We start from the raw sequence: 13,493 nt of genomic DNA on the forward strand, positions 1-13,493 counted from the left end.
ATATGGACATCGCTGGATGCCTAATCAACTTAGATTTTGCCACAATGTTTCATGACATATACCGCTGCAGCAGCCGATTTATGTTGGTGGTGCTTTTGTCTGGTGATGTTCTTGAGGGTCGTAGAGACAGTGGCATCTATGTTGAGTCTGATGTCATTAGATCTGCAATTCGCAGGAATACAGTGAAAATATTTTTGGTGTATAAATCCTGAATTGCTACATGTATTTGGATTATTGGTTGGTTTAATAAGGTACAGCCTAAGGGCTATACGAGAGTCATTAAGGCTACAAGTCACCTGTACTCTACAAATCAAGGACATTTTAATACTTAAAATATGGGTTGATACTCGGTATAGATATACTGAAAGATTCACTTTTCTCGGTGTATACCCTTTATGTGGATGAACAAGACACATGTTTAATATCTGGGTGTCTTTAAAGCCGTAAAGTTTCGACTGTATGCCTGGCTTCTTTAGTCGAAGAACAACGACAATGACACTGGAGACAGGAGAACCAGTTTTGACGTGATCAGTTGGTCAGTCTTGGCAGGAGGTAGTCAGTCACTCAAATGATATATGTGAAGTTATGTACTTTATTACATTTATTTCTTTTCTAAGAAACAATGTGATTCTTGAAATATTTATGATGCTGAAAGATTTAGCTTTTTTTTTAATTTTTATGCAAATTCTTGCTTTAAGTTGTATATATGATGCTCACATTTCATTACATTTTGCTTAAGTAAAATGTTTGTAAAGCATTTTATTAAATACAAGAAAATTATCTGAGCTATGTTCATATCCGAATTGTGTCCTCATTTTCGAAAATTATGATTTTCATGTAAATAAAGATGAATAAAATGGGATAAAAAAAAATCAGGGACACACAAACACACACACTCACACATATACAGAAGGACCTCAACCGCGACAACCCCAATGCATCCAAACAATCTAACCCAAAACCCACACACCGTAGCCACTGTTTCCACCCCCCTGATCACATCCACCCCCACAGCAACCCTGCATTGTTCCTCGCTAGGTCTCCCGTTCCCTGAACCCCAACATTCTCCCCAGAACACAGTTTTAGAAAAGAAGTTGAAGGTTTGGTATACGAATACAGATGGAATAACACGAAATTCACCAGGATAACAGACGCAATCTTCCCACCTGGATATCAGATCCTGAGGAAAGATAGAGGGAGCAAAGGAGGAGGAGGAGGAGTTGCACTGCTCATTAAAAACCGATGGGGATTTGAGGAAATGAAAGGAATGGGCGAAAGGGACTACATAGTAGGTACAATTCAGTTTGGGGGAAATAACGTAGTCATTGCAGTGATGTACAACCCACCACAGAACTGCAGGAAGCCAATAGAGAGCAACAGAGCAGTGGTGGATACACTAGTTAAGGTGGCCAGAAGAACTCACACGGGTAGATCAAATTTACTAGTTATGAGAGATTTCAATCACAAGGAGATTGACTGGGAAAACCTGAAGCCACATGGAGGTCCCAAAACATGGAGATCCAAGATGATGGATGTAGTACTGGAAAACCTCATGCATCAACATGTTAGGGACACTACCAGAGAGAGAGGTGAGGTTGAACTAGCAAGACTGGACCTCGTATTCACCCTTAGTAGCTCTGACATCGAGGACATCACACATGAGAGATCCCTCGAAGCTAGTGATCACGTGGTTCTGAGCTTCGAATACATAGTAGTTACAAGTGGAGAGGGGTAACAGAAGTTGGATGGAAAAAGCAAAACTACAAAAGGGTGGACTACACAGGCATGAGGAACTTCCTGCAGGAGGTTCAGTGGGAATGAGAACTGGTATGAAAATCAGTAAACGAAATGATGGACTACGTGACAACAAAATGCAAGGAGGCAGAGGAGAGGTTTATTCCCAAAGGTAACAGAAATAATGAGAAGACCAGAACGAGCCTTTGGGTTATCCATAGGTGTAGCGAGGCAAAAACTAAGTGCACTAGAGAATGGAAAAATTACAGAAGACAAAGGACCCAGGAAAATAAAGAGACTAGTCGAAGAACCAGAAACGAGTATGCACAGATAAGGAGGGAGGTCCAGCGACAGTACAAAAACGTCATAGCATAGAATGTCCATTCTGACCCAAAACTGTGCATAGCTACATCAGGAGGAAGACAACAGTCAAGGCATGAGTAATCAGGCTGAGGAAGAAAGGTGGGGAGCTCACAAGAAACGACCAAGAAGTGAGGAGCTAATCATGAGATTTAAGAAATATGTACAGTGGAGACAGAAAGGACTCCAGAAAGTCAGAATAGGGGGGTACACCAACAAGGAAAATACCAACAAGTGCTGGATGAAATACACATAAACGAGAAGGTGAAGAAGCTGCTAAGTGAACTTGATACCTCAAAGGCAGTGTGAGCGAACGTCTCTCCGTGAGTCCTCAGAGAGGGAACAGAGGCTCTGCGTATGCTACGAACAACAATTTTCAACACATCCATTGAAAGTGGGCAACTGCTTGAGGTATGGAAGACGGCAAATGTAGTCTTAGTTTTTAAGAAAGGAGACAAACACGAGGCACTAAACTACAGACCAGTGTCACTGACGTGTATAGTATGCAAAGTCATAGAGAAGATTTTCAGGAGGAGAGTGTGGAGCACCTGGGATAGAACAATCTTATGAACGACAACCTGCATGGATTCAGGGAAGGAAAATCCTGTGTCACGAACCTACTGGAGTTTTATGAAAAGGTAACGAAAGTAAGACATGAGAATGAGAGGGGTAGATAGACTGCATTTTCTTGGACTGCAAGAGGGCCTTCAACATAGTTCCTCACAAGTGATTAGTGCAAAAGCTAGAGGATCAGGCACTCATAACAGGAAGGCCACTGCAATGGATCAGAGAATACCTGACAGGGAGGCAACAACGAATCATGGTACGTCACGAGGTGTCAGAGTGGGCGCCTGTTACCAGCGAGGTTCCAAAAATAGCACTGGTCCTAGGACCAGTGCTATTTTTGGTATATGTGAATGACATGACGGAAGGGATAGCCACAGAAGTGTTCCTGTTTACAGATGATGTGAAGTTAATGAAGAGAATTAAATCGGATGAGGATCAGAGAGGCCTACAAAGAGACCTGGATAGGCTGCAAGCCTGGTCTAGCAACTGACTGCGAATTTAACCCCACCAATTGCAAAGTCATGAAGATCGGGGAAGGAGAAAGAAGACCGCAGACAGAATATAGGCTAGGTGGCCAAAGACTGCAAACCTCACTCAAGGAAAAGGATCTTGGGGTAAGTATAATACCGAGCACATCTTCTGAGGAATCGTTCGAGACTCTGTACACCGTACTGGAGTATGCAGCATCAGTTTGGAACCCATACCTGGTCAAACACGTCAAGAAATTAGAGAAAGTGCAATGGTTTGCAACAACACTTGTCCCGGAGCTGAGGGGTATGTCCCATGAGGAGACGTTAAGGGAAATCAATCTGACGACACTAGAAGACAGGAGGGATAGGGAGAAGTGATAACCACATATAAAATAGTGAAAGATATTGGCAAGGTGGATAAGGACAGAATGTTTCGGAAATTGGACACATCAACAAGGGGTCACAGCTGGAAATTGAAAATTCTGATGAATCACAAGGATGTTAGGAAGTATTTCTTCAGTCATAGAGTTGGCAGGAAGTGGAACAATCTGGAGAGTGACATAATGGAGCCAGGAACCATATATAGCTTTAAGAAGAGATAAGCGAAGAGGAGGGGCCGGAGCTATGACTCAGCACCTGCAACAACAATTAGGTGAGTACACGCACACACACACACACACACACACACACACACACACACACAGGATAGGAGGGTCAGGGGAGACATGATAACGACATACAAAATACTACGTGGAATAGATAAGGTAGACAGAGACAGGTTGTTTCAGAGAGGAGACACAGAAACAAGGGGTCACAATTGGAAGCTGAAGACTCAGACGAGTCAGAAGGATGTTAGGAAGTATTTCTTCAGTCATAGAGTCGTCAGGAAGTGGAATAGTCTAGCAAGTGATGTAGTGGAGGCAGGAACCATACATAGCTTTAAGATGATGTATGACAAAGTTCTGGAAGCAGAGAGAGAACCTAGTAGCGATCAGTGAAGAGGCGGGGCCAGAAGCTGAGTCTCGACCCCTGCAACCACAATTTGGTGAGTACACACACGAGATACTATTACAAAGAACAGGCCGACGGTGTTCTTGAAGCGAGATACAAACACAGCTGAGTCACAAAGATCTTAGTAAATATTTATAAAGCCAGAAGGTGATCTGGAAGTTGAATGACCTGAACAACAGCAACGTGATAGAAGCTGGATCCATTATTAAAGCCATGTGTTATCCTAGTGGTGCTATCTAGAACACTGTCAAAGCTGCGCTATCCAGTAACTCACATCCTCGCAGTCAGTGCTTTCTGACACATACATATCACTTGTGCTTATACTTCCTCACTTACATTTATTTTAATACTTTTTTCCCCATTCGCATCAAGTAGACCTATAGTTTCATTTTTTTTTCTTTTTTTGTATCCTCTCTCTTTTTTTTTAATTATTATTTTTATTTTTTTTTTCATTTTCTTTTCTTCCAATAAAAATGTATCTACTGTACCAAACGTCCAGTAGGTATTAAATAGTACCAACTTAGATACTAGGTTACTTCTGTAACCTAGTATCTAAGTTGAAGGTGACAAAATTTGATCTTATTACTGATGAGACAACAGACATTTCTACTGTCAAACAAGGTGTTCTGGTAGTTAGAAATTATGATACTAAAGTTCAAAAATTAGTGAACCAATTTCTAACACTTTTGGAAATAAAAGACGCAACTGCTCTTGGAATTTATAATTGTATAGAGGCTTTTTTTTAACAGAATGAAATTCATTTTGAAAACCTAATAGGATTAGCCAGCGATAATGTTAGTGTTATGTTGGAAAGCGAAGGAAAAGTCCAGTATCTCTTAAAACAACAAAAAACTCGTATATATTTACACAACCTTGTGTTTGTTATTCACTCCACTGAACTGCAACGTTATTTGGAAGAGTTAGCCAGAAATATTTTTTCAATTTTGAGCAATAGTTCTAAGAGCCTAAATGAATATAAAGAATTTCAGACATTTACAAATACCAATCATAGAAAAGTTCTCCACATTTGCTGAACAAGATGTCTTTCCCTTGAGCAAGTGATGAAAAGAATATCAGAACAATGGTCTGCACTTTCAGTGTTCGTTTCATCTGTTGCATTAGAAGATGACATTCCTATTTCTTCACGAATTATAAAGAAATCATAAAATCTCATTACAAAAATGCATTATGCTTTCTAAGCTTATCAATAAGCTCAATTTGAAGTATCAAATAGAAACATATAGTGTTCATAAGTTAAGGAATTCCATTAATACTGGTGCTACAGTGAGTCTCAGTAATTTCATCAAGCGAGAAATGTCGAAATTTAATGATATAAGTAAAATCCATATCAATGATCTTTCAACATACGTCAGGATAGATGACATTTATTGTGCCGTCACTGTAGAAAACATTTGCCTGGATAATTCAACAAAAGTTTCCTGGGAAAAAATTGCAAGAATTTCGAGCACAAATTTTAAACTTTCATGTTCGCCTTATAAAGCAGATGTTTCAGATATTTTATCTTGTGAACTGCTTGCAAAATTGAAGTTGTTTGTGGTGTTAGACCCACCAAAAGAACTTTGTGATAAAATATAAAAAAGATGTTATAGTGATGAAGCAGTTGAGGAAAAAGTTTTGTTGTAACAAATTATAAGATAAACTGGCTGTATTTTCTCTATTTCAATATTTTAGTAAGATGTATGCAAAGCAACCACTGTGAAAGAATAATAAAATTCCAAGCGATTTCGTGACTTCTCATACTATCAAGGTTCCTTGATAATGTGAGAAGTCTTTCACAGTGGCTGTTTTGCATATTCTGATATCACTTGTTTACTGTGATCTTATTGCAAGATGTAATGTAATATAAGTTCTATGTATTTTTATTTCTTTTTAAGAGGTTTTATAGGGTTTATTTACTGATGTTTAAAATTTGGTACGTTTTTGTGTTTTATGGTACCTTTTCGTGAAAAATTTGGTGGTATAAGAAAAAAAAATTTGGCTGCCCTGGTAACAGTAATAAAGTATTTATTACTGTTATGAGGTAGGGCCAGATGTCTCGACCTTCGCACCCGCTCAAGTCAGCAGATCCCTGGAGTTGGCGAAGTGGCTCTTGATCCGAAGAATTTGACTACTTGTTTTCTTCATCGAATCAAGTGTAATTGCTCCCTACCCCCTCTCTCAATTTGGACTCCTTGCTGAGAAAATTCCCCCTTTGTGAAATTCAGTTCCAATGCTGAAGGAAAAAGGAAACATTGTTGGCCAGGTTCTTGCATGGACTTCAGTAGTAGTGCTGTCGAGAACTGGGAATTAGATTATTTGGAGAGTGCTGGGTACTTCTGATGACATCTGAGGGACACCCAGGGACACCTGGCTGATCTTTGTGCCGCCAGTTCTGGAAGTGCCATCCTGGTTTGCTGTGTAAGGTAGGAGACAGCAACAAAGGTGATCGTAGTTCGGGTTGAGTACATGATTTCTTCTCACTTATCTTCGGAGCTATCTCTCCAACTTCCTTCCCCACCTTTTTCTAAAAAAACATTAGTAGTAATATCCGCTCTATCATTCTATGGCACACTTGCCATACCACATTATGAACGCGAATCTTCCTCATAATCCAGAATCTGTTTTGAGCAACAGCTCCTTACCTGTACGAGTGTTATGCCTGTCTCCTCCATTACCTTTGTCCCGCGCATGACCCTGAGAACATAATCAGCTTCACTTAGAATGCAGAAACATAAGAACATATGAAAGAAGGAACACTGCAACAGGCCTACTGACCCATGCGGAGCAGGTCCATGTCCCCCCCGGATAAGACCATTGTCCCCCCCCCCCCGGAGAAGACCAATGGTCCACCCACCCAGGATTAGCCCAATGACCCACCCAGTCTGGTCACCTAAACTCATGGATGGAGCACTGCACCAGACCCAGCAGCACAAGCTAGTCACGTCCAACTCACACCCACCCACACCCACTCATGCGTTTATCTAACCTATTTTTAGAACTACACAACGTTTTAGCCTGAATAACTGTACTCGGGAGTTTGTTCCACTCATCCACAACTCTATTACCAAACCAGTGCTTTCCTATATCCTTACTGAATCTGAATTTTTCCAACTTGAAACCATTGCTGCGAGTCCTGTCTCGGCTAGAAATTTTCAGCACGCTATTTACATCCCCTTTATTTATACCTGTTTTCCATTTATACACATCGATCATATCCCCCCTAATTCTACGCCTTTCGAGAGAGTGCAGATTCAGGGCCTCAGTCTATCCTCATAGGGAAGATTTCTGATACATGGGATCATCTTTGTCATCCTCCTCTGTACGTTTCCCAGAACATTTATATCCATACTATAATACGGTGACCATAACTGAGCAGCATAGTCTAAATGAGGCCTAACCAAGGATATATAGAGTTGAAGAACAACCTGAGGACTTCTATTATTTATACTTCTAATTATGAAACCAAGAATTCTGTTAGCTTTATTGCAAACACTAATGCACTGCTGTCTTGGTTTTAGATTACTGCTAACTAGAACTCCTAAATCCTTTTCGCAATCAGCAGTATTAAGATCTACATTATTTAGTTTATATGTGGCATGGTTATTTAACTGTCCAACAATTAGAACTTTGCATTTGTCAATATTAAACTGTATCTGCCACTTCTCCGACCATTGCATCAGTCTATTCAAATCATCCTGGAGTGCTTTAGTGTCCTCATTAGAATGAATTGGACGGCCTATTTTGGTGTCATCAACAAATTTGCTTATGTCGCTATTTATTCCCTCATCTATATCGTTTATGAAAATTGTGAACAACAACGGGCCCAACACTGACCCCTGAGGAACACCACTTTTGACGTGTCCCCATTCTGATTTCTCCCCATTTATGCAAACTCTCTACTGTCTATTTGTCAGCAATGCCTCTACCAAGGAAAAAATTTCTCCTCCTATTCCGTGTGCCTTAAGTTTCCTCAATAGCCTCTGGTGTGAAACTCTATCGAAAACCTTACTGAAGTCCATATACACAATATCATATTCATTACCATGATCTACCTCGTCAAACACCTTAGTGAAAAAAGTTAGTAAATTCGTAAGACAGGAACGCCCCTTTGTAAAACCGTGTTGAGATTTATTAATCAATCTGTGACTGTCAAGATGGCTACGAATTGCTTCGGCAATCATTGATTCCATAAATTTTCCCACTATGGAGGTAAGGCTTATTGGTCTATAGTTTGAAGCCAAGGACCTGTCACCTGCCTTGTAAATAGGAATTACATTTGCCATTTTCCACATATCAGGCACTATTCCAGTTTGTAGTGATATGTTAAAAAGATTAGCCAAAGGTATGCCAAGTTCCTCTTTGCATTATTTTAACACCCTTGCAAACAGTTCATCAGGGCCTGGGGATTTGTTAGGTTTTAGTTTCTCTATTTGTCTGAGGACCATGTCACTAGTAACCGCAATCGTACATAGTTTGTTATCATCCTGTTCTACACAATCTATTATTTCAGGAATATCGCTAGTATTTTCCTGGGTGAAAACTGAGAGGAAGTAGGTACTGAGAATTTTACACATATCCTTATCACTGTCAGTGATCTGACCAGAATTACTCTTAAGTTGGCCAGTCTTGTCCCTAATCTTACTTCTGTATACCTGAAAGAACCCTTTTGGGTTAGTCTTTGAATCCCTTGCGGCCTTAGCCTCATAATCCCTTTTTGCCTTTCTTATGCCTTTCTTTATTTCTCTCTTTAATTGAATATATTGATTCCTTAACTGCCCATCCCCTCTTTTGATACGCCTATATATGCCTCTCTTTTAACCAATGAGATGTTTTAATCTATTGTTGAGCCATTTGGGACCATTTTTGTTAGATCTTATTTCCCTACACGGAGCAAAAGTTGTCTGGGTAGCTAGAAAAACGTCATATTGGCAACGAAGATCACCTACCTGACCCATAGTCAGGACAGCCCAATTTAGCCCACCCAGGTAGTTTTTCAATCGCTAGAAGTCAGCCAAGCGAAAATCTGGGACAGAGATTTGATTGCAGTTATCTGGGTAATTCCATGATATATTGAAACTAAGTGATTTGTGATCACTTTCCTCAAGCTCATCATTAACCTCAAGATTATTAATTAGTGAGTCTTTGTTGGCAAGAACCAAGTCAAGCAGATTGTTTCCTCTAGTTGGTTCTGTCACAACCTGTTCTAAAAAGCAATCCTGAACCGTATCAAGAAAGTCACTAGACTCAAAATTTCCTGTCATATTGTTCCAATGAATTTGTCTAAAGTTAAAATCTCCCATTATCACAACATTTTTATATCTAGATGCCTTATGAATTTCGTCCCATAATTAATTTGTCACGTCCCTTGAGAAACTGTAGCCAAACAGATTCTGTGTTCGATGTCTCTAATCTTATATCACGTCTAAGACAACAATTTAAATTTTCTCTGACATACATTGACACACCACCACCCTTTCTGCTGACCCTATCAGTGTGGAATAGTTTATAACCCTGTATGTTGCATTCAGAAGGCATTTCTCTATCTTTCAGGTTGAACCAGGTCTCTGTTATACCAATAATATCTATAGTACCTACACTTGCAAGTAATCTTAGCTCATCTATCTTATTTCTTAGACTCCTACTATTTGTATAGTAAACTTTAAGGGAACTAGTCACTCGTTGCCCTCTACTATCTCTCTTTGTTTGTTGATCAATTGATTTGCCGTTACTAGCAACTTTATTTTGAATATTGTCTTTTAAACATATCCCATATCACAGTACGTCTGTGCTAGAGTAGACATGCTCCAAGCATTCTGCAAAACGTCGATGATAAGCAAACAATGACGCAACAAACCCATACTGATAACATACTGACAAAACCTTAACTTAGAAACTTCTCACAATATTAAAACTACCAAACACAGCAGCGGACATGATTTTTTTTCATGCAACCGACGAATCCAGAAGCACGACTGAACGATTATAAACTCGCTCAAAATTTCTTGGTTCATGTTAGCTATCTATTTTCCTGGTTTACAAAACGGGACACGCATCATTAGTCAATAATTTAGGCCAGGCCATTAATCAAATGCACTTCCACAACAATGACGTGATGTTGATGACAGCCCTCTATAAAAACTTTAAATTCCTGACAAGGAATTGTAGCCATCCCGCAGTGATGTTCAACAAAACTTTGTACACTGTTCTCCTGACATACACAAACATTCCTTGTGTGTTTCAGAATATTCAATAACTACATTTTCGTTGCATTGTTTCAGTAAAGAGGATGACGAGTATATGGTGGATGGTATTTCCATTGTCTGTTGTTGTATGTTGGGGAGATGTGCAGATACCAGCACCTGTTGGTAGGTCATACAATGTACTTGTATATGTAAATTGTGTAGATACCAGCACCTGTTGGTAGGTCATGCAATGTACTTGTACATGTAAGTTGTGTAAATACCAGCACCTGTTGGTAGGCCATACAATGTACTTGTATATGTAAGTTGTGTAGATACCAGCACCTGTTTGTAGGTCATACAATGTACTTGTATATGTAAGTTGTGTAGATACCAGCACCTGTTTGTAGGTCATACAATGTACTTGTATATGTAAGTTGTGTAGATACCAGCACCTGTTGGTAGGTTATGCAATGCAATTGTATATGTAAGTTGTGTAGATACCAGCACCTGTTTGTAGGTCATACAATGTACTTGTATATGTAAGTTGTGTAGATACCAGCACCTGTTGGTAGGTCATACAATGTACTTGTATATGTAAGTTGTGTAGATACCAGCACCTGTTGGTTGGTCATACAATGTACTTGTATATGTAAGTTGTGTAGATACCAGCACCTGTTGGTAGGTTATGCAATGTAATTGTATATGTAAGTTGTGTAGATACCCAGATGTTGCACATGTGTCTTAATTTCCTCACAAACTCCCATAGTGTTTGGTACAACGTTTCGCCCGCGGGAGGACATTATGAAAGAATTGCTGCTGTATTTTTTATGTATTTGATGTACAGAGAAAGTACAACCAAAATTTCTTCCTAAATAGTACGCTGCAACTGAAATCAGGCAAAAAGTTAGAAAGCGGAGCATCAGAGGAGCACTGCGGGAAATATCTTGACCAACGATGTTTTCATCTTACGTTGAATGATGTGTGTGATGGGTGTGGCCAAGGTAAACATTTGCTATATAGATTAATGTTGTTCTATGGCTTGATATCTGCGTTAAATTCAGTTGTACAAAATTTTGTTAATGTTTAAGAAAATGCAGTTTTTTTTATGGCTCTGGCTGAAGCTTGACGGATCGTCTCGACCATAAAAGTGTTTTACTTCTTTCCGACAACTGAGCGACATAGAGAAAGATTCAGTATATTCTGTTCACTGTTTCAAACTTTTTAATAGCAGTAAACTAAGAATATAAACTTCATTTTCTCGAAGGTAAACAAGATGTGAAGTGGTCCATGATGCACCTGCAGCAGACTGGTCTCTCAACACAGGTGATGGAGGCTTGGATGGTCACACAGGTGGTGGAGGCTGTGTTGACCTCAACACAACATGGCAGCTACTCTGTAATTTTCATTACGGACGGCACTACCTCACCCTCCACTATCTTCATGGCAAGTGTCTCAAATTTTCATTATATAAGTGTTTAACATAATTTTACCAGCAGTAATTGTAGTATATTACATCACGTATAAGGTTAAGAAGGCCAGTGATGATCATTTTAAATCTTTAATTCTCTCTGGGCTTTAATATTGCTGTACACTAATATGTCCATTCAAGGCAGGTGAAATCGCAGATCTAGAGAATGTTCAGAGAATTTTTACTGCACAAATAAGTTCCGTTATATACCTTAATTATTGGGAACTCTTGGAATCAGTTAACCTGTACTCACTGAAGAGCAGGCGAGAGAAATACATCATAATTTAAAACTGGAAAATCCTAGAGGGACTGGCTCCAAATCTGCACACAGAAATCACTCTCTACGAAAACAAAAGACTGGACAGACGATACAATATACCCTCATTGAAAAGTAGGTGTGCCATCAGTACACAAAGAGAAAACTCAGTAAGTGTATGGGACCCAAGATTGTTCAATAGCCTCCCACCCGGCATAAGGGGAATTACCAATAGACCCTTGGTTGCTTTCAAGAGGGAGCTGGACAGATACCGAAAGTCAGTACGCGATCAGCTGGACTGTGGTTCGTACGTTGGATTACGTGCGGCCAGCAGTAACAGCCTGGTTAATCAGGCACTGATCCACCAGGAGGCCTGGTCAAGGGCTGGGCCGCCGGGGCTTTGAACCCCGGGAACACCCTCTGAGTAGGAGTATACACTCCAGGTGTACAGTGAAGGGAAAGCCAACCGTTAGTGATCACCAGCTGTAGGATTGGACATTTACTGTCCGATTCCATCAGACGCGTATTAGCTTCCAGCCATGACCTTGTTGGACTCAGTTCAGGTCAATACCAGTACTATCAGTTTGTGCTATTCATCTGTATTCGATTGAAAAAGCCTGTTGTATAGACGAAACTTCACGGTAATAGATATCAAGGTATTGTACATGTGTCTTATTCATCTTGCGAGTATTATGTAAATAATATGACAAAAATATCGCATTTCTTTATATTTGGTGTTGCAAGATGCTGCATGTGTCAACGTACTGCGAAATGACACTGATCTGACGACGTGCGTCATGAACAAGTTTACAGAGTATATTGTGGAACAACGTAACTGATTAAACTTTTAATTTCATAAATTAAAATACATTTCTCCTTTCAGATAATAGATTATCTACGGTTTCCAGGAGGAACTGTATGTTTTGAAGCAGTAATTAATGGTTCTGATTTCAACATGAGTGAAAAGCACCTATCACTGGTGATTGACAATGTTAAGATGGTAAGCTATTTGCCTATTGTTTAGTAGCTAGAAGATGGTTTTTATCTTTGATGCATCGATTAGGGCAATTCTTTTTGCCTCCCTCACCATAATGCTATAGGGGATAATTCATTCACTCATTCTACGGTTATGTTCATTAGTGTTGTGGTTCGTGAACCTCCAATTTCTGGCAGCTTATGGAGATTATTGACTATAACTAATGCATGAACAGCTGCGGAAGCTGTCATCATACACAACAATTGTGGTGATAAGTGACGAGGCAACCTTCCTCGCCGCCTTCGTCAAGTGGTCCGTCAAGGGGCGCCTCATGGTGTGGTCGACGAGGCTCCTCATCCTCACTCACTCTCGCCTCATGGAGCTGCAGGATCTCCACACAACCTTGTCCAACCTCAACTCTATGTTGGTTATTATCAACGACGACACAACGAATATCAGGTGATGTGTG

The 13,493-nt window shown here is 39.9% G+C and overlaps 1 protein-coding gene across 1 annotated transcript in view; it reads left to right on the forward strand.

Moving 5' to 3' along the window:
• LOC128691594 (glutamate receptor-like) overlaps nt 1-13,493 on the forward strand; it is a 39,772-nt gene that overhangs the window by 722 nt on the left and 25,557 nt on the right. Inside the window, exons 2-5 of the mRNA XM_070088963.1 lie at nt 10,421-10,507; nt 11,589-11,767; nt 12,932-13,048; nt 13,260-13,483. Coding sequence (XP_069945064.1) covers nt 10,421-10,507; nt 11,589-11,767; nt 12,932-13,048; nt 13,260-13,483 — 607 coding nt within the window. The remainder of the gene's footprint in view (nt 1-10,420; nt 10,508-11,588; nt 11,768-12,931; nt 13,049-13,259; nt 13,484-13,493) is intronic.

Source organism: Cherax quadricarinatus, chromosome 26 (genome assembly GCF_038502225.1).
Source record: "Cherax quadricarinatus isolate ZL_2023a chromosome 26, ASM3850222v1, whole genome shotgun sequence".
NCBI classification, from domain to species: Eukaryota; Metazoa; Arthropoda; class Malacostraca; order Decapoda; family Parastacidae; genus Cherax; species Cherax quadricarinatus.